Source organism: Mustela nivalis (genome assembly GCF_964662115.1).
Source record: "Mustela nivalis genome assembly, chromosome: 11".
Lineage (NCBI taxonomy): Eukaryota > Metazoa > Chordata > Mammalia > Carnivora > Mustelidae > Mustela > Mustela nivalis.
In genome coordinates, this window is record NC_139030.1 from 111,541,214 (window position 1) to 111,563,749 (window position 22,536).

A 22,536-nucleotide genomic window follows, 5' to 3' on the forward strand; every position below is an offset into this window, starting at 1 on the left:
ATTATTTTCCTCTTTGAGTCTGATACTTATAGCTATTCTCTTTCTCATGGAACATGGACACCCAACAGTTTCCAAGACACATACTCTAGCTTTAACTGATTCTTCCCTCTACCTCTTACTACATAAGTCTTCTAGGCCTATCTATTCTATCCTAAAAATCTCTCTCCAATCTATGTGAAGTCCTTTTCCTTCTTTCAAAACTTAGTTCAAGATGACATGTTATAATAAGATATAATTTATGGTATTATAATGTTCTTCTGGTTAATTTTTTAAGTAACATAATATTCATCCTCTACCTAAAAAGTTTCAGTGGCTCACTGTTGGCTATAGAAAAGGTATAAACTCTTACTTTCAGTTCTAGAAATTTCACTTGGTTCTTTTAGAGTTCCATTTTTCTGCTGAAATTCTCTACCTTTTTACCAACTTTGACTATCTTTTCCTCTAAACTCCTTAACACAGTTGTTTTAAGTTCCTTTCTGCTAATTCATACATCTAAGTCATGTTTGTGTTTGCTTATATTAACTATTTTTTTCTCTTGATTATAGATCCCATTTTATGTTTCTCAATATTTTTGTTTTTGCCAGATATTGCATACAAAAATAAATACTGAAGTAGATAATATTTTCCCTCAGAGAAGGCACTTCATTTCCTCTGTCAAGCAGCTAGAGTGACGAGAGGATCTCTTCAATATAATTAGGAATGTATCTGGGTTGGAGCTGAGCTGTCCCTTTATTTAGCTCCAGTTCACTTCTAGTTTCAAATGTCGTTAAGGATGGAATTAGGTCTTCTCCTCCAGCAAGGCTGTGGGATCTAAGCACTGCGAGACTTTAAGATCTTTGTCGATCTCAGTCCCCACTTTCTTTATTACTGCCTACTCAGCGGAAGTCCTGATGAGATTTGGCATCCAGGGTGAACCAGCTGTATTTGAGGATCCCTTCCTCCCATCGGTCATGTCAGTTCATACATGGCTGGTAAAATTCAGCTGGTTTCTTCTAGGTCCGTAAAAGATCCCTATCCACAACAGAGAGCATCTATGCCTCCAGATTCAGTTAATGCTCCCATGGATGCAAGGAGCCACTAGTCTCTTCTTGTCTAGGAAGGGGTATCTTTCTCTTGAACTTAGTTCATTTAACTTCTTTCCCCACTGCCCCAAGTTTTCATTTAAATTCCAGTTAGTTAACATACAGTGCAATATTAGTTTCAGGTGTAAGATTTAGTGATTCATCACTTACATACGAAACCCGGTGCTCGTCACAACACATTCCCTCTTTAAAGATTTTATTTATTTATTTGAGAGAGGGAGAGAGAGCATGAGAAGGGAGAAGCAGACTCCCCAAGGAGCTGGGAGCCTCATGTGGAACTCGATCCCAGAACTCCAGGATCATGACCTGAGCTGAAGGCAGTGGCTTAACCCACTGAGCCACCCAGGCGCCCCCACATTCCCTCTTTAATAGCCATCACGTATTTAACTCAACCACGTACCCACCTCCCCTCCAACAACCCTCAGTTTGCTTTGTGTAGTTAAGAATCTGTTTTATGGTTTGCCTCTCTCTTTTTCCCCTCTATGTTCATCTGTTTTGTTTCTTGAATTGTACATATGACTGAAGTCATACGGTATTTGTCTATTTTATGGCATAGTTCTCCAGTGGATTGAAAAAAAAAAATACAAGTTTTTAAAGGTATGTGCTCTTTTCCTTCATCATTCCTCTCTTGCTGCAAGGTTAAACTCCCACCCCTTCTCACCTTCCATCTTCAAACTCAAACGATAACTTCTCTGAACAACTCCATCACCTTCCTGTAGGCAACTGGTGGCTTCTATTTACTGCCACTACCTTTCTAGTCATCTCTGTTCCCTTCTACTTTGTGAGTCCCTTTAACTCATCTGTGTTCTCCACTAGCTGTGACAGGTGCAATGGCATATACTGTAGCTGTGGACAGATGGTGAGAAGGGCAGACGAAAATCAATAAAGTCAAATATAAATGTATTTTTGAAAAGAAAAGATATCTGTTGTTTTTTAAATTTGTTATACATGAAAGATCACACTGTAATTAATACGTATCTTGATAAATTATTGCTTCAGCAGATAAAAATGCTCTCTTAGAGCAAAATAAGAATTATCAATAAGCCAAGACTGTATGTTTGTGTAAAACTTAATGATGGAAAACTGCTGATTCTAAATGAAATGTGTACCCTTAAGAAAAGTACCAAGTGATACTGGCCAACAGGGAGGAGGCCCTAGTATACTATCATATTTTACAAGAGAACTGCTCACCTCTCTAACTTTAGCACATTCTACAAACACCAGAATTAAATTGCAGTCCTATAGTATGGCTCCCTGTTATATTTTTACATGACCCTATGTTATGCCATTTATAAAGGCAGCTATTTATATTCCTAATGCAAAAATGTATGGTTGCTTGAATAGATGAAACCTTTCTTAAACTGGTTAATGACAAAGTTTCATTCTACAGATGAATAAAATCTTTCAATGCATGCAAATCATACCTAGCAGGGATTTACAAAGAACATGATGCTCTACTCTAATAACAGGGTAAGGAAAGGAACTAGCTTGATTACTTTAAATATACTACTTTTGATATCTGAGAAATTCCTAAGGCAGAAGTACTAGGAGGTATTAAAAGAACTTGTCCAGGAGGGTAAATCAATTTAGAAAGCTTATACTGATTAGGGTAAAGAAAACAGAAGTGATGAGAGAAAAAAGATAGGATTAAAACAAGTAATTTAATAAGTTATTGGTAAAAATGATTTAAAAGCTGGGGACTTATTTTTACATTTGTTAACTTTTAAAATGTCTCAAAATAGAAGTGACCAGAAGGGTAATTTAAAATGACATACTATTAAGCACACATATCATTTTAAATGGCTAACTTAATCCATAAAACAAATACGTACACTCAAAAAACCCAGAACTAGAATCTCCAGTCAACTATTTTTAAACATTTTAAATGTGTTTTTTTAAAGGGTAACAAATTTTCCAATGCCTCAAAAAGATTTTGCTGTGAGCTGTCCCTGCATCTACAGTTAGGTTGTCTACAGGTATCATTATCTGATCTATCAGATGACACGAGGAGTAACTGCTAAGCAAGGATGTTCACACCACTGCAGAAATTAATCTACAAGAACCCTAAATGCATAGGTATTAATTAAGATGGCTGTACTGTAGTTTTATCTTACACAGAAAATATTTAAATGGAAGTTGAATGACAGCTGGCGGTGAAATGTGACTCTGTGATTCAACCACTCAAAAACTATCAGCACTGGGCAACATAAATGTAAAAGGCTTTTAAAAGTATTTGCAGATTTCTATAAAATGTCCATCTACAGCAATTTGAAACTAAGAGCTTGATTCTTTATTGCCTTCCTAGCCGGCCAGCTATAATTAGGAGATAAAAATGAATGATGAAAGGCAATTACTAGTTTCGAGTATAGTTTCTTAAGAGGAATACTGCAAAAGAAAGTAAGGCTCATTTATTGACCACAGAAATTCTTTAATATGCATACTTAGTCTCAGTGAAAGTAGAAGACTAGGTCAGCAAAAAAAGAAAAATCAATCAGCAAATGGGCAAAGATCAGAGGGACTCCATATTTAAGTATTGCTATTTCATACCTCCCATGGAGATGAACATAGGAAAGTATGAGAGAATGAGTGATACAGAGCAACAGGCCATCCAGATTAGACTGGCTACTACTAAGATAGAAATAAATACATTTAAGTTTTAAAATGTGACTAGATTACTTCAAAGTACTCTACTGAACAGCCACACAAAAATCTCCTAATGGTTTCTTAATCTGAACTCCTAAAAATTGGGAGTCAGAGCATTTCTAGAACTAGACCTTCCTAAAAAAAAAAAAAAAAGCAAGCCTTCTCTTTCCTAACCTTCAGTACATAAAAAGAATCACTATTTTTTTTTTAATTTCTTTTCAGCGTAACAGTATTCATTGTTTTTGTACCACACCCAGTGCTCCATGCAATCCGTGCCCTAATACCCACCACCTGGTTCCCCCAACCTCCCACCCCCCGCCCCTTCAAAACCCTCAGATTGTTTTTCAGAGTCCATAGTCTCTCATGGTTCACCTCCCCTTCCAATTTCCCTCAACTCCCTTCTCCTCTCTAACACCCCTTGTCCTCCATGATATTTGTTATGCTCCACAAGTAAGTGAAACCCTATGAAAATTGACTCTCTCTGCTTGACTTATTTCACTGAGCATAATCTCTTCCAGTCCCGTCCATGTTGCTACCAAAGTTGGGTATTCATCCTTTCTGATGGAGGCATAATACTTCATAGTGTATACGGACCACATCTTCCTTATCCATTCGTCCATTGAAGGGCATCTTGGTTCTTTCCACAGTTTGGCGACTGTGGCCATTGCTGCTATAAACATTGGGGTACAGATGGCCCTTCTTGTCACTACATCTGTATCTTTGGGGTAAATACCCAGTAGTGTAATTGCAGGGACATAGGGAAGCTCTATTTTTAATTTCTTGAGGAATCTCCACACTGTTTTCCAAAGTGGCTGCACCAACTTGCATTCCCACCAACAGTGTGGGTACACTATTCCATTTACTTGCACATACATACGAAGTTTTCCATAAATAAATATATTTTTATTATTTATTTAATCATAGCATTTTGATATGGTATGGTTTATTACCCTGATTACCAAATCAATAATGTTTTACGCATTTCAATAAACTATCGTTCTTCACATACAAAGAAAACACTAGTGATGCAACAATAGTAACATTGTTCTTACAGTTTTACAGAAGGGTGACTAATCCATATTTTGTCCTAAGGCTTTTACACAGTCCCTTTTGAGAACAATTCTAAGTATTTAAGAAATGGTGACTAAAAAAAGGGTTGAATATTCACTTGGAAGTAAAGTAGACTTTATCACATGACCAAACCTGAAACAGCACATTTGAATTTAAGGGGTAACAATGTTCTAAAAAAAGAGAAGAAAGGCAAAGATACAAAGCTACTCTCTTACCTTGACCAAGATGTGAAGGTTTTTGAGAAATTATGTGGCCGCTGCCATCTAAAACATACTGGGTGCTAAAATTATCAGAAGCTGTCCTTGTAGTAATTAAAACCTGGAATATTAAAAAAAAAACACTAATAAAATTATTATTTTAGATCCTGCAGTGGACTCATTATCCTCATTATCAAATCAAATTTAAAATAATTATAAATTTACTTAAAATTGAAAAAAGTTTTATACTTGCTAATCTCTTATGATCACTTCTCTTGTAATATTACCTTAGAATTATATTAATAATAGGCTAACATTTTTTTTCGAGGGCAAATCACTGATCTTTGAGTATTTAACTTTAATTAAAATACTCATACACAAATCAGTATATCTGATACGGCTATTTGTGTTATATAACTTACATCTGTAAAACCAATATTTTGATTGCATTAGGGAAACTTACTTTTTAAAAGACAAGTCCCATAAATTTGTTGGTAATGTGAAAAATCCTTTTGTAAAATGGTAATTCCCTCCCTTTTTATATTCTGTATAAAACTACACTTCTTTTAAGCTAATGGTTCAGAAATAAAAAAATATAAATCATACACATATATTTATGCACAATTTTTCTTAAAAACAAACAACTATTTAAAGGTAAATTTTCTATTAATTGAAAAATACTTTAGCATTAAGGCATGTATGTATAAGAAAGTATTTTACTGACAATGAATATATTTCCTTAGATGTCAGGACAGAAATAAGAATTTAAGAGTATCTGCATTCAGGGTGCCTGGGTGGCTCAGCTGGGTAAGCCTGTCTTTAGCTGATTCCTAGATGAGCGACAGGCTTCCTCATCAGCTGGGAGTCTGACCATTCCTCTCCCTCAGCCCCCTACCCAACCCTGCCTGTGCTCTTTCTTCATATCTCTCTCAAATAAATAAATCTATTAAAAAAAAAAAGCCTGCATTATCTATTTTTTGAGATGAGTGGGAGACTGTAACAATAGTAAAGCATTCCAGTATCAGAAAATATCGTAGTTGGAGCGTGGGGATGTCCTAGCAAAGCACAGCGGTTTCAGAAATGGGTGGCCTCCCCACACATTTTGTGAGCAATGATGACACAAAGCTGGAGCAATCTTTCTTGGCCATTCTTGGACTCAGCAGAGCCAACTACGTAAATCAGGAAGAAGCCGTAAACATTAGCTCCACTGCTGGAACTCATCTAAATTCAGGTGGATCTACACTGGATTTGATGGTTCTACCTCCCTGTTCTAAGCATGCACTAACTTACATATGGCTACAGAACACGTGGGTACCATGCAGGAAATAGTAGTCACCCCAAAAATGGCTTCTCTAGCTCATAATACTAGTAGAATCTATTATATTCTCTCTAGGGGTAATGTCCATCAAATCTTTACCAGGGGCATTGCCTCAAGCTGCCATTTCCATAATAACTGTTCCTCAAAAAAGCTGCACCTAACATAAAGTTGTGAGCATCTATATAATCTTAAGTGATTTTTCTACTTCTTCCAAAAATATATTCCATGGTTCAAAGGTTGCATAATTTTGAAACTTTTCCTGATAACTGACCTTAATCTTCCCTGCTCCATCCCAATTCTATTCTATCCAGTAATGATTTTTTCTAACAAAGTTTAAAACAAAGAGTATAAAAAATTTCTTTCCTGAGTCTAATTAACTACTTTATGATTGTCCCTTTAAAAATAATTCTAAATTTAATCAACCCCTTCTCAAAAATGCTAAGGTCAACTAAATTCTACTTCTATTCTCCAAAGAGATAACCACCTAGCCTGAAGTTGGAGTCATTGAGCAAAAGTAGCCCTGAACTCTGAGTTCTAGTACTAACTATGCCAGTGGCTTGGTTAGATGGCCTTGAATAAATGATTACTCTACCATCTTCAAGAGGAAGGCAATGATAAGATGAAGATGATGCTACTTTACAAAGTTACATGGGTATTTGTTTTGACTACTTACAAAGCATTTCATAGTTATTAACTTGTTCATTCTTTAAACGTATTAGTTAACAGTAAATACACTCTAGCCTAGATGAATAAACTGATATGCTAAAAATCAAAACAGGACCTCACTGGTCCCATTGTAATAGTTGCATTAAAGTAAAAAAAAAAAAAAAAAAAAAAAAAAGAATACAATATTATTTTAGAACGTTAAATTCTTTTAAAATTAGAACGTGAAAGGCCGCGAAGGATAACACATAAGCATGTTTCACAGATTCATGAAATACAATGTGTTCCTCAGAGGAAGGAATTGTATTTCAAGAGTTCATTTCATCATATGACCCTGTGTCCTGGGCAGGAAACCTTTTTTTGGACTAGGCACAAGCTTAGAATGTGTTTGCTCTGCAGGAGCTAACAAATTTGAACCCTTAGTAACTCTACCATCGAATGCATCTCTAACATTACAAACTATTACTTGTGCTTCTTACTAGAGATGTTAATGAACTGTGGCACTATGAATCTAGCAGTGTCAAAAGAAGAACTAAATAAATTTATTTTAAGAATTTTTAAAAGTTTATTTTAAAGTTCTCAGAGAACCTTATAGGTTATATTAGCTATGTTATTAAAAACTGACTTTTCAGTCCAATTATTGAGTTTCAAGGGAACTATAATACTAACAAAAAGTTAAATTACATAAAAGCATTTAAACTTTAAATAAGCATAATGTTTCTCAATATTTTAGATAAAACTAAAATTTAAAACTTAGAATATGTCCTCTTAATTCATGCAAAACCAAAACAAACAAACAAAAAACCTCTCTTGGCAAAAATTCATTTAAGATAATTTTGTTAAAATTTTGTTATTTTTTTTGCTGACTTTTGGATGAATACTTTGACACAGGAAACAGGAGTCTGAAAACTAAGGCAAATGGCCTTCATGATTCAGGAGAAATATCAGCTTTGCCTGGATCACTGAAATGCCTTTTCCTTTCTGGGTGTGAATATGCCCACCTGGCAGAGTTTACACTAATACAAGAGCTCTGACGTCAGAACTTCTGCCGGATAATTCACTCTGGGAGACTAACAACAGGGAAATCTTGGCTCTGACTTCTCTCCTTTTCAAGAGTTCCATTACCTGTGAGGAGGCTGCACTTAAAAAGGAGGATACCCCGCTGCTTCAAAAATTCCTTAGAAACCAGGATACCCCACTGCTTCAAAAATTCCTGTGTCTATTCCAATTAAAGCTCTATCACCATGGCTTTAAAGAACACAGGATGTATCCTACAGTATGGAACAGGAGGGAGGAAATTATCAAAATGATTCTGGGGCTTCCTCCTATCGTTTAGATAAGAGGGCCCACAATTAAGAAGTCCCAACTTTCATATTCAAAACAGAATCATAGAGCTTCCGATTTTGCCCCCCTTTAAGCCATGAGGTTTAATGAAATGTAAAACAAAAATGAACCTAGAAATAGTGCAGACGATCATAAGGGAAGGGAGCGAAAACTGAACGGTAGAAATCAGAGAGGGAGACAAACCAAGAGAGACTCCTGATTCTTGGAAACAAACTGAGGACTGCGGAAAGGGAGGTCGTCGGGGGATGGGGTAACTGGGGGATGGGCATTAAGGAGGGCACATGATATGATGAGCACTGGGTGTTATGGGCCACTGAAGAATCACTGAACACTATATCTGAAACTAATGTTGGCGGTTAATTGAAATTTTAAAAAAAAGAACCAAAAAAAAAGAACCACATATCATGTTATCCCATCAAAAAAATACACACAAAGAACTTCATGGAGCAGAATACTACCCAGCACAAGTAACCACTTAAAAAAAAGTACTCTCTGCCCGAAGATTTTCAAAATAAATTAGAGCCTTTAAAACAAATACATGATGTCTATATGTGAAATTTCAGTTCTGAGTGAAGAATATTCATTAAATTTAAAAAGTGATCTTTCCTCCCCAAAAAGCACTTATAATTCCTCAATAAAATTTTTTAAATCTAATTAACCTTAACAAGCATATATTAGTTTCTGTATTTCTGAAACACTATTCAGGATCCTCCCACATAGGTTCCAACTTGACTACTCCTTGATATCACCTACTGAGCTTACGGCTGCAGGCCTGAGTATATTATATTCACTATTTTAGTACGAGGTATTTTTATTTATTTTTTATTTTTTTATTTTTTTTTATTTGACAGACAGAGATCACAAGTAGGCAGAGAGGCAGGAGGAAGTAGGCTCCCCGCTGAACAGAGAGCCCGACGCGGGGCTCGATCCCAGGACCCTGAGATCACGACCTGAGCCGAAGGCAGAGGCTTTAACCCACTGAGCCACCCAGGCGCACCAGTACGAGGTATTTTTAAACTAATAAATATCTCTCTAATCATACTAGTAAGAAGGCAGCATGAGCTACTGTGGTAAACTCAGTACTAGGAGACATAATATTGGAACTGAATTCTTGGCTTTGCCATGGACACATTATATGTCCCTAAATAGGTCACAATTTTCATATTCCATTTACTGCCCTGGGCACAGTTCTTCTAAAGTAAACTACTTAGCACAGCACCCTGCATACAACAGATAATTAAATAGTAGCTGACTGTTTATTAGACTATGTTTCAAAGTTGGAGTAAGAAAACCTGGCATTTGGCTTCATCAGTCATATGAGACAGAACCACAGAAGATCTAAATTTTTTGGTGGCTCACCCGTACCACAGATCGAGGGGGACACTGGGGAGCAGGAAGCTCACTGTGAGTGCTCCCGAGATGATCACTTGTGATGGCAGAGCAGAAAGAGACATGGGGCTCTGCAGTCACAAACAAGGACGTGGCTGACCCTGGAGGGTCACTTTGGCCCAGAGATAGCATGGCAGAGTTGCTCTGAATTGGAATAGAACATTTATAATCCCTCTTTAGTCAGTCATTGGATGCAGGTTGCCCTGTTCAGCTGAGGTAAGGGCAGTCTTCAGAGAGAGACTCTGTTTTGAGCTTCAGTGCTAATACCAGGGAGCTAGGGGAATGGGCTCTGTCCTGATGATGGGGAGCTGGCAGTGAACTGGGGTCCTACCAGGATCCCTTCTGAATCTAGATTTTTGATGATGGTTTAGCTTTCAGAAACAAGCAAACCCAAATCATCATTATGAAATCTGTGACGAAAAAATACATATTGTTAAGATTTCATTTACATCAAGTTCAAGAACAGGCAGAACTAATCTATACTGATAGAGGTCAGAATAGCTGTTACCTAGTGGGAGGGAGCAGGAGAACACCTTCAGGGGTGCTGATCATGGTGTAGATCTTGACCTTGAGTCCACATACGTAAAATATGCACACATGTATCTATCTATGTGTGGTTTTCCCAAAGATTTACAAGAAAAGAGATTACATAAAATGCTGGTAATGTTTTGTAAGATAAACATTTGACTTTACAATGTGTAAACTGAATATAATTTTTAAGAAGTTTACAGTCTTATAGTATCCTGGTAGTCTGACAATTCCTTTATTCCTCCAGTAATTCTGATAAATTATTTTAAGTATTTATACTCAAGGCATTCAAATGCCTCAAAAATAAAACAAAAGACAAAATGATAAACTTGGATATCAACTGGGCTTAAGTAGTCAAATAAAGAAACAAAATAGAGTACCACTAGACAGAGACTTGCAAAACTGCCATTTAAAATCAGAACTACAGTAAAGATTTGGATAAATCATATGGCTCATTACCATGTATTTTAAAAAGACTAAGTATAGTGCTGCCACCTAGTAGACAAAGCTGATAATAACCAATTTCAGTTCTGAAAGGTTACATACATCTTATAGAAAATACAGAAATGACTTGTTTGTTTATTCATTTGTGGCTTTTCCCTTAGAGTCCACCTCTGAATAAAAGGAGATACTGGTTTCCAATGATATGGACTGAATAAGTCATGGGACCCAAGAGGCACAGCATAGAGGAATGTAATCAACAATGTAATAGTGATATATCAAGACACGTTGGCTACAGTTGTAGTGAAGACGGCATAATGTATAAACTTGTCAAATCACTAAGTTGTGTAACTGAAACTAGTGTGTCAACTACACTAAAATTCACAAATTAATTTCTGAAAACCCAGAAATGCTAAATTTTACATTATTTAACAATACTTTGCCAAAATATACCTTAAAGACTACCAAGTTCAGAGGTGCCTGGGTGGCTCAGATGGTTAAGCGTCTGCCTCTAGCTCAGCTAAGGATCCCATGGTCCTGGGATCAAGTCCCACATCAGGCTCCCCACTGAGCAGAGAGCCTCCTTCTCCCTCTCCCTCTGCCTGCTGCTCTGCCTACTTGTGCGCACGCTCTCTCTCTCTGTTAGGTAAATAAAATCTTAAAAAAACCCAAAAAACTAACAAGTTTGGATAGCAGCTAAAAAAAAAAAAAAATCAAATAATTGTGTTCTCAAACAAAAAAAGAAATACATGATTTCTGGGACACCAGCGTGGCTCAGTTGGTTAAGACTTTGGGCCTGTAGCTCAAGTCATGATCCCAGAGTTCTGGGATCGAGTCCCAGTCCCAGTCCCAGTCTTCAGCAAGAAGACTGCTTCTGCCTGCCACTCTGCCTGCTTATACTTCCTCCCTCTCTTTCCCTCTCTGTCAGTAAATAAATAAAATCTTAAAAAAAATAAATTATATGATTTCTAAAATAGCTACCAGGAGTTCAAACAATAGTATGTGCTAGTACTGGGAGTTTCAGAGGTTCCCTGGTATAAATCTGAACCTACTTAAAAAACACACTTTCTGCAAGATGCCAGGGCTGTAGGTTCCCAGATATGGTCTCTAGGGAGAAAGATGGGCAATGCCCAGTGAGCTCTACCCTCTACTTGCTCTTCCCTAAAATCTATTTGGAGACTCGGTGAACTCTAAATAAAGCAAGTGCTGGGACGGATACGGAAGCACAGAAAGCAAGGGGTATGCAAGATTTTGAATAGAGGTTTTAAGCAGAATGCACTTAAGGACAAGGCTTTTCCTACTTTAGCAATAACATCTGGATTCTTCTTTTTATTTATTTATTTGAGAGAGAGAAAGAAGGTGTGTATGCGAGTGGGGGGCAGGGGTGAGGGGAGGGAAGAGAATCTGAAGCAGACTCCCAGCTCAGCACCAAACCCAGCAAACAATGGGATCCATATCACAACAGCGAGAGTACAATCTGAGCCAAAATTACGAGTCAGACGCTTAAGCAACTGAGCCACCCACGGGCCCCTAGCCGTCTGGATTCTAACACACAAGGGCCCCTAGTCTACCTCTGTAGTAGAATATCAAACTCTCCCACTTTTAAGACCAGCTCCTTCCCCAACCACAATTTTTCTTTGTTACTTCGGCATCACCTCACAGAGCTCCAAAAGACAAAAGTGAATACTGAGCAGGGGCTCTTTTCACAAAAAAATGGAGAAGACCTATACCATGCCAGCACTTTAAGAGCAGAATGAAAGAGGGAAGACCACAGTAAGCATGGAGATATATATATATGACTGCTGTGAGAATGGATGAAAAGTAACAGTATCTCGTGTACATGCCACTTTTCTGAAACGTAAAGTTCTATCATTTGATTGTACCTGAGCATTCTCACCCAAGTAGAGATGGCCAGCAGAGCACAAATGCAGGGATACACAGCCAGTGTACACACACAGGACACAGAGACTATCACACTATAAAATACAGCCCAATACACAGAATAATATAGTACAGCACAAAGAAACTAGTACACAGCAGTGTGATCAAACACTACTAGATCAAGGTTCTAGACAGGCTTTGACACAAACTAGTTATGAAATCCAATGCAGAGGCAGTGAAATGTAATTGGTACTATGCAAAAAAGTTGGTCAGGCTCTGAACTGAGGGGTTTATAAACACTGAAAGCACCATAACCAGGGTCAGGAGAGCAAAGTCCTCAAACCCAATCCGCCTCTGACCAGCAAGGGTTTAGAGTAAGTCAAGTTAAGGGGCACCTGAGAGCTCAGTTGGTTAAGCAGCTGCCTTCAGCTCAGGTCATGATGCTAGGGTCCTAGGCTCGAGCCCCACATCAGCCTTCCTGCACCATGCAGAGCAGCTTGCTTCTCCCTCTCCCTCTGCCTGCTGCTCCCCCTGCTTGTATTCTCTCTCTCTGTCAAATAAATAAATAAAATCTTTTAAGATTTTTTTTTAATTTGACAGAGAGATCACAAATAGGCAGAGAGGGCGGGTGTGGGGCGAGGGCGGGTGTGGGGGGGCGGGAAGCAGGCTCCCTGCTGAGCAGAGAGCCCAATGCAGGCCTCAATCCCAAGACCCTGAGATCATGACCCAAGCTGAAGGCAGGGGCTTAACCCACTGAGCCACCCAGGAGCCCCAAATCTTTAAAGAAAAAAAAAAAAGTGGAACATAATGAATAGCATGGAAGACATTAGAAGGAAGGGAAAAATGAAGCGGGGGAAACTGGAAGGGGAGACGAACCATGAGACTGGACTCCGAGAAAGAAACGGACAGTTTTAGAGGGGAGTGGTGTAGGGAAATGGGTTAGCCCAGTGATGGGTACTAAGGAGGGCATGTATCGCATGGATCATTGGGTGTTATGAGCAAACATTGAATCATGGAACACTACATCAAAAACTAATGATGTACTGTATGTTACTAACATAACACAATTAAAAAAATGGAAAAAAGGGATTAAATTATAAATTTTATGTTATGTATATTCTACCACAATAAAAAAAGTCCATACTTTTTGCCAAAACCTCCATTCATTTTCTCTTAATGCTATCACTCTGTGATTATGAAATCACTAGAGAGGTCAATATATATTACCTTACCTCAGCTACACAACAAATTGATCCCAAGGCTTCTCCACGAAAACCATAAGTTGTCAAATTTTCAAGATCTTCATGACTATTTATTTTTGAAGTATAGTATTTCACTGCCATTACAGGTGCATCAATGGCCTTGATACCCTCACCATTGTCTCGTACCTCAATTTTATCAAATCCATAGTTCTCCTACAAAAAGAGACTATTTTTAGTATATAAAGGCAGTCAACTGTTACCCACAAGAAACACAAGAGAAACAATCGTGTCATTTATTTTTTTTATGGAAACTTAATATTAAGAAAGTAAGAGTTCAAATTCTTAACTCTATTAATTCCTAACTATGGTACAATGGGCAAGTCCCTTGTTTTCCCTGGTCTCAGATTCAACGGTAAAAAAAGGTCAGTCTAATCTTTAAGGCTCCCTTGAATTGTTTCAGCATCATGGATACTTGTGTTTAAATTCACATTTAAACTTCACTAAGAAAATTCTACTAAATTATATATACTTTTGCATATATAATCTCTCAAAAAAAAAAAAAAAACCCAAACCAAAACAGAATACTATCACCATCAGCAGCTGGTTCTACCCACTAAAGAGTCTAGCAATTAACATTATTCATCCTGACTTTAATACTTTCTCCCTTTAATAACATTTACCACATAATGACTTTCTAAAGTTCTTTTTGCAAACAGAGAACAGAAAGATGCTAATACACTAATTTGGCAATCTCTGTGAGGTCTTCATTTGAAAAATGAGGGCAAAAAACCCCCAAACTCAACTCATAGTCTAGTTTTCCTAATCTAATACTAGTATGAATACACACAAAAAACAAAATCTAAATTCCTATAGAGATCTTCTTATAATTACAAAGACTTTATTTAAAAATAATAACAAAAACCTAAATTTATATAATTCTGTGTATCAGTACTTTTTAGGTCAATTAGATATGCAAGGTAATGAAGTCTTATTGAAATCTTACCTAAGATTTAGTTCCTCATCTCTCTCTCTCAATCAAAAATTAACATCCTGGAAACATTCTGGCAGCTTCATTTTTTTTTTAAGATTTTATTTATTTATTTAAGATTTTATTTATTTATTTATTTATTTATTTGACAGACACAGATCACAAGTAGGCAGAGAGGCAGGCAGAGAGGCAGGAGGAAGCAGGCTCCCTGCTGAGCAGAGTGTCTGATGTGGGGCCTCGATCCCAGGACCCTGAGATCATGACCTGAGCAGAAGGCAGAGGCTTTAAGCCACTGAGCCACCTAGGTGCCCCTGGCAGCTTCATTTTATAGAAAAATCATTAGCTACAGAAACACAAATCTTGCAATACAAATAAGAAGTCCAGGCATCTGAGTAAAATAACACAAAGATTTGTTTAAATTTTTAAATTATATCAACTGTAATTAATTATGAAAATATTTCTAGTCAGGACAATTATTATTATACATAATCATAATAAAACAGGTCTTAACTGTATAAAGCAAAATAATATAGTTTAAAACTCTACAAAACAGGAACTGATAAATATCAAGACATTAAAATATAAAGTCAGGTATAAATGTGTACTTTTCTAAGAGGAGTTCCATTGGCTTCCTAACAATAGTTTTAAAAACATTTTTCTTTCAGAGAGCTTTAAGAGTAAATGTCTGGGGCACCTGGGTGGCTCAGTGGGTTAAGCCGCTGCCTTCGGCTCAGGTCATGATCTCGGTGTCAAGGGATCGAGTCCCGCATCGGGCTCTCTGCTCAGCAGGGAGCCTGCCTTCCCTATCTCTCTCTGCCTGCCTCTCTGTCTACTTGTGATCTCTCTGTGTCAACTAAATAAATAAAAAACCTTAAAAAAAAAAAAAGAGTTAATGTCTGTTTGCCTAAGTAAGATTCATAAGTGAAATCTACCAAATATAAGTATCTAATCCGACTTATTATCAATTATATTCTAATCAGACTTTACTATAGGAAATACCTTAAAAAAACAAAAAGCTGCCTTTCTTTGGGTTTAATGAATTTCCATGTTTATAGAGTTTACAAAACAGCTGACCATGGAATGTCGGGATTAGGGGTATGGACTCCCACATCATCAAAAATCCACATATAACTTTTGACTCCTCAAAAACTAAACAGCCTACTATTTTTTAAAAATTGTTAATTCCAGTGTAGTTAACATAGTGTTATTAGTTTCGGGTGTGTAATATAGTGATTCAACAGTTGCATATATTACTCAATGCTCAACAAGGTAGTGTACTCTCAATCCCACTCACCCATTTCACCATCCCCACAGTCACCTCCCCTCTAGTAATGATCTGTTTTCTGTAGTAAAGAGTCTGTTTCTTGGTTTGTCTTTTTTCCTTCGCTCATTTGTTTTGTCTCCAAAATTCCACATATGAATAAAATCATACAGTATTTATCTTTCCTTGATTTATTTCACTTAACATTATACTCTCTAGCTCCACCCATGCTGTTGCAAATGGCAAGATTTTACTTTTTATAGTTGAATAATATTCCACTGCATATATACACCACTTCTTGATCCATTCATCTATAAATGCACACCTGGGCTGCTTCCATAATTTAGCTATTTTAAGTAATGATGCTATAAACATAGGAGTGCATGCAGCCCCTTGAATTAGTGTTTTTGTATTCTTCAGGTAAATACCCAGTACTATGATAATTACAGGATAGTTTAACTTTTTTTGATGAACCTATATACTGGTTTCCATGGTGACTGTAGAGTTTGCATTTCCACCAGCACTGCGAGAGGGTTCCTTTTTTTCCACATCCTTTCCAATACCTTTTGCTTCTTATTTTGTAGACTTTGGCCATTCTGACAGGTGTGAGGTGGTATGTCATTACAGTTTTGATTTTCCTTTTTCTGATGATGTGTGATGTAAACATCTTTTCAGGTCTTTGTTGGCCATCTTAATATCTTCTTTGGGAAAATGTCCATGCATGTCCTCTGCCCATTTTTTAACCAGATTATTTGGGTCTTGTGGTGTTGAATTGTAACAACAGCTCTTTATATATTTTGGATACTGTTTACTGGAAATGTCATTTGAAAAGATCTTCTCCTATATGGTACATTATCTTCTATTGTTTCCTTTGCTTTTTTTGGTGATGTAGTCCTAATAGTAGTCCCAATTATGGTGATTTAATTTCAACAGTTTATTCTTGCTATATTTCCCTTGTCTCAGGAGACATTATCTAGAAAAAATGTTAATATTGTTATGGCCGAAATCAAATTACTGCCTGTGTGAGCTTCTAGGATTTTATGGTTTCAGGTTCACATTTAGGTCCTTAATCTGTATAGTTTATTTTTGTGTACGGTGTAAGAAAGTGGTCTAGTTTCGTCCTTTTCTAGTTTTCCCAACACCCATTGTTGAAGAGACTGTCTTCTTTCCATTGCATGTTCCATTGTGGAAGATTAACTGACCATGTAATTGTGGATTTACTGCTGAGTTTGCTATTCTGTTCCACTGATTCATGTGTCTATTTTTGTGCCAGTATCATACTGTTTTTATTTTTATTTATTTTTTATTTTTAACATATATTATTTGTTTCAGGGTTACAGGTCTGTGATTCATTAGTCTCACACAATACACAGGGCTCAGCACAACACATACCCTTCTCAATACTGCTTTGATTACTTCAGCTTTGTAAGTCTGGAATTGTGATACTTTTGGTTTTTTCTTTTTCAAGATTGCTTTGTCTATTTGTGTAGTGGTTCCATACAAATGTTAGGACTCTTTGTTCTAGTTCTGTGAGAAATGCTATTGGTATTTTGATAGGGACTGTATTGTGTAAATTGCCTTGGGTACAATTTTAACAATATTTGTTCTCCCAACCAATAAGCATAGAAGGTCTTTCCATTTCTTTGTATTGTCTTCAAATTCTTTCATCAGTGTTATAAGTTCTCAGAGTAGAGGTCTTTCACCTCCTTGGTTAAATTTATTCCCAAGTACTTTATTAATTTTGGTGCAGTTGTAAAAGGGATTGTTTTCTTAGTTTCTTTCTATTGCTTCATTATTAGTATATGGAAATGCAACAGAATTCTGGATGTTGTTTATTGTGTAACTTTACTAAATTTGCTTATCAGTCCTAGTAATTTTTTTTTTTTGTGAAGTCTTTAGAGTTTTCTACATACATTATCTGCAAAAAGTGAAAGTTTTACTTCCTTACCAATTTGGATGCCTTTTACTCCTTTTTGTTGTTTGGCTGCTATGGCTTGGACTACCTGGAAGTAGGCTGAATGAAAGTAGTGGGAGTAGACATCCTTGGGGAAAAGGTGTTTTTCACCACTGAGTATGATGGCAGCTGTGGGTTTTTCAAATATGGCCTTTATTATGTTGCAGTATGCTCCCTCTAAAATTACGTTGTTGAGAGTTCTTATCATGAATGGATCTTGTTCTTTGTCCAGTGCTTTTTATCCAACTATTAAAATAAATCATAAGATTTTTATCCTCTTGATGTATCACATTTATTGATTTCCAAGTACTGAAAAATCCTTGCAACCCAGGAATAAACCCCACTTGATCATGGTGAATGATTTTTTAAAATGTATCATTAGATTTGGTTTACTAAGATTTTCTGGAGGATTTTTGTATCTGTGTTCATCAGAGATGGTGGTCTGTGGTTATCTTTAATTGTGGTGTCTTTATCTGGTTTTAGTATCAGGGTAATGCTGACCTCACTGAATGAATTTGGAAGTTTTCCTTCCTCTTCTGTTTTCTCAAATAATTTGAGAAGAATAGGTCTTAATTCTTCTTTAAATGTTTGGTAGAATTCCCCTGTGAAGCCAGCTCATTTTTAATTTTTGTTTGTTGGGAATTTTTTGATTACTCATTAAATTTCATTGCTGATAATTAGTCTATTCAAATTTTCTCTATTTTCCTGTTTCACTTTCTGTTAGTTCATATGTTTCTAAGAATTTATCCATTTCTTCTAGGTTGTCCAATTTGTTGGCATATAATTTTTCATAATATTCTGACAATCCTTTGTTTTTCTATGATATTGGTTATTTCTCCTTTCATTTATGACTTTGACTTTTTTTTTTGATGAATCTGACTAATGGTTTAACAATTTTGTTGATCTTTTCTAAAAACCACCTCCTACTTTCATTGATTGTTCTATTACATTTTTTTGGTTTCTGTATCATTTATTTCTGCTCTAGTCTTTATTATTTCCTTCCTTCTGCTGGTTTTGGATTTGTTCTTTTTCTAGATCCTTTATTGTAAGGTTAGGTTATTTGAGATTTTTCTTACTTCTTGAGGAAGCCCTTATTGCTATAAACTTCCCTCACAGACTCACTTTTGCTTCATCCCAAAGATTTTGAAGCATTACATTCTCATTTTCTTTTGTCTCTCTCTATATATTTTTTATTTCTTCTTTAGTTCTTGGCTGATCCATTCATTGTTTGGTAGCATATTATTTAACCTCTATGTAGCTGTGCTCTTTCCAGATTGTTTCTTGTGCTTGTTACCTAGTTTCATTGCATTATGGTCAGAAAAGATGCATAGTATATGACTAATCTTTTTGAATTTGTTGAGACTTATTCTGTGGCCTAATATGTGATCTATTCTGGAGAATGTTCCATGTTTACTTGAAAATAATGTGTATTCTGTTTTAGGATGGAATGTTCTGCATATATCTATTAAATCCATCTGGTCCAAAGTGTCATTCAAAGCCACTCTTTCCTTGTAGATTACCTGTCCATTGATATAAAGTGGGGTGTTTTAAGTCCCCTATGATTATTTGTTCCTTTCTGCTTGCTATTAAGTTGTTTTATGCATTTGGGTATTCCCATATTGGGTGCATAAATATTTAAATTGGTATGTGTTCTTGTTGGATTCTTCCCTTAGGAGTCTAGTGTCCTTAGCCTCTTGTTACTATCTTTGTTTTAAAGTCTGTTTTGTCTGGGATGTCTGAGTGGCTCAGTTGGGTAAGCATTTGCCTTTGGCTCAGGCCATGATCTCAACGTCCCGGGATCCAGCCCCACACAGGTTACAGGGAGCCTGCTTCTCCATCTCCCTCTGCCTGCTGTTCCCCCTTTCTCTCTAATAAAAATAAATAAAATCTTAAAAAAAAAATAAAGTCGATTTGTCCAATATAAGCATTACATCCCCAGCTTTCTCTTGACATACATTTGTATGAAAAATGTTTCTCCACTCCCCATTTTCACTCAACAAGTGTTTTTAGGTTTGAAACGAGACCCACAGGCAGTATATGGACACATCTTGGTTTATTATGCATTCCATCACCTTATGTCTTTTGATTGGAACATTTAGTCCATTTACATTCAAAATAATTATGGATATATATTTGTTACCATTTTGGTACTTGTTTTGTGGTTGGTTTTGTAGCTCTTCTCTGATCCTTTCTTTTTTTGCTCTCTTTCAAGATATGTTGGCTTTCTTTAATGATATACTGGGGTTCCTTTCTCTCTGTTTTTTACATATCTACTTCTAGTTTTTTATTTGTAGTTACCATTTGGTCTGTACATAACATTTTCTGCCTACAGCAATCTATATCAAGTGGACGGTCATTAAGTTTGAACCCATTCTTTACTTCTCTCCTCTAATGTTACAGATACATCATATCATATTTAATATCCTTTCATGAAACCCTTGACTGATTTTTACAGAATACTTTTTTAAATTGCTTTAGTGCTTCCTACTTTTTTTGTTCCTACTTATGGTCTTTACTTTCCACTCAAAGAGTCCCCTTTAACATTTCTTGAAGTGGTGGTTTAATGGTTATGAATTACTTTAACTTTTGTCTGAGAAACTCTTAATCTCTTCTATTCTGAATGACTGCCTTGATGGATCCAGTATCCTTGGCTACCAGTCTTTTCCTTTCAGCACTTTGAATATATCATGCCACTCCCTTCTGGCCTGCAAAGTTTCTGCTGAAAAATCCACTGATAGGCTTATGGGGGTTTCCTTTGTATGTAAAGGTCTTCTCTTCTCTTGCTGCTTTTAAGATTCTCTCTTTATGACTACTTTTTGCTATTTTGCTATTTTATTATGTGGCTTGGTGTGTGCTTCTTTGGGTTGACTTTGTTGGGGGCCTTCTGTGCCTTCTGAATCTGGATCTCTATTTCCTTCCTCAGATTAGGGACTTTTTTTTTTTTTTAAGATTTTATTTATTTATTTGACAGACAGAGATCACAAGTAGGCAAAGAGGCAGTCAGAGAGAGAGGAGGAAGCAGGCTCCCTGCTGAGCAGAGAGCCCAATGTGGGGCTCAATCCCAGGACCCTGGGATCATGACCCAAGCCGAAGGCAGAGGCTTCAACCCACAGAGCCACCCACGCAGCCCATCAGCTATTATTTCTTCAAATAAAATTTCTCCACCCTTCTCTCTCTTCTTCTTCTTCTGGGATCCCTATAATTCCAATGTTACTATGTCTGATGGAGTAGCTGAGTTCACTAAATCTTTTCTCATTCTGTATAGTTTTTTTTTTCTCTCACCTGTTCAGTTTGATTACTTTCCATTACTTTGTGTTCCAGTTTGCTAATCTGCTCCTCTGCATCCTCTACCCTACTTTTCCATCTAGTGTATTTTTAATTTCATTTATTGGGTTCTTCATCCATGGTTCTTTTTTACCTCTTTGTTAAGGATGTCAATGATGTCCTCCATTATCTTCTCAAATCCAGTGAGTACATTTATGATCATTACTTTAAGTTTTCTATCAGGCGTATCACTTCTATTTTCCTTAGGTTTCATACTGTGCTTGGCCCTGTTCTCTTGTTTGGGACATATATCTTCTGTCTCCTCATTGTGTCTAATTCTCTGTTTCTGTGTGTTAGGCATGTCATCTCTATCTCCTGCTGTTGAAAGTAATGGCCTTGTGAAGAAGTCCTATAGTGTCCTGTACGATAATGTCCCCTGTTCACCAGAATCTGACACTTCAGGTGGTGCCCTGCTGCTGTGTCCTGGCCACTTTTTCCTTTGCTGCAGCACTCTGCAGAGACTCTCTTTTTCTAGAGTGAGCAGTGTTTGGTCCCCAGCTAAGGTCAGGTGTGCAGTTTTAACAAAATGAGTGCTGGTCTACAGCAAAATGAGACCTGCTGCCACTGCTGGACTGGGTACTGTGAAGTGCATGGGTTGGGAGATGCAGTGTTAGGAAGGTCTGCACTGATCTTCTAGGGGACTTGAAATGGGGGGACTGAGGCATATGTAACCAGGAAGGGTGGATCTGCTCAAGTGTAGTGTTGGGGGAGTGAGGTGAGCTTTGTGCAAACAAGTTAGGTAGTGTCATTGTTATGGTGGTTCTTAGAGGTGGCCATGTGTTTATTATGCTGGGGTAGGGGGCATGAGAGAAAAATGGTGTCTGCCCACTCCTTTGTTCCTAAAGAGTCCCTCAGTGACCCCTGACCTCTGGGACATGCTCTGGAATGAGTAAACCATTGTCCCACCCATTTTCAAACTGCTGCTTCTAAGCTGTAACTCCGAGGGCTGTTTGTTGTGCTCTCTTTTAAGTGCAGGGATTCAGCTTCCTCTTGCTCTCCAGGCTCTCCCAGAATGGAGCCTGCTGATTTTAAAAATTCCAGGCTTTAGGACCTGCTGGTTTTAAGAACTCATGAAATTGAGCCCCTCTGGCTTCCAAAGCCAAATACAGGGATTCATCTTCCCCGTGAAGGTTCCCTAGTGTGACATAGCTTCTCTCCCCTTCTCATGCCTGCTGCTTTCTCCCCTCCATGGAACACCATGGTCTGTTTCACTCCCCATTGCATCTCTGACCTTCTTACTCTCTTGGATG

The 22,536-nt window shown here is 37.1% G+C and overlaps 2 protein-coding genes across 19 annotated transcripts in view; one reads left to right on the forward strand and one right to left on the reverse strand.

Annotated features, from left to right (window-relative positions):
* SLC40A1 (solute carrier family 40 member 1) overlaps positions 1-22,536 on the forward strand; it is a 747,507-nt gene that overhangs the window by 486,316 nt on the left and 238,655 nt on the right. The gene's annotated exons all lie outside the window — the stretch shown is intronic.
* Positions 1-22,536, reverse strand: part of PMS1 (PMS1 homolog 1, mismatch repair system component) — an 85,605-nt gene that overhangs the window by 54,668 nt on the left and 8,401 nt on the right. For 13 of the 18 annotated variants that reach the window (XM_082690506.1, XM_082690515.1, XM_082690516.1 and 10 more), the window contains 2 exons: positions 13,790-13,972; positions 5,012-5,114 (listed from right to left, as the gene is read on the reverse strand). In XM_082690506.1, the coding sequence (XP_082546632.1) occupies positions 5,012-5,114; positions 13,790-13,972 (286 nt within the window). Of the gene's footprint in view, positions 1-5,011; positions 5,115-13,789; positions 13,973-17,956; positions 18,218-22,536 lie in introns of those variants that run through there. The other 5 variants (XM_082690508.1, XM_082690511.1, XM_082690514.1 and 2 more) reach the window with 2 other exon arrangements.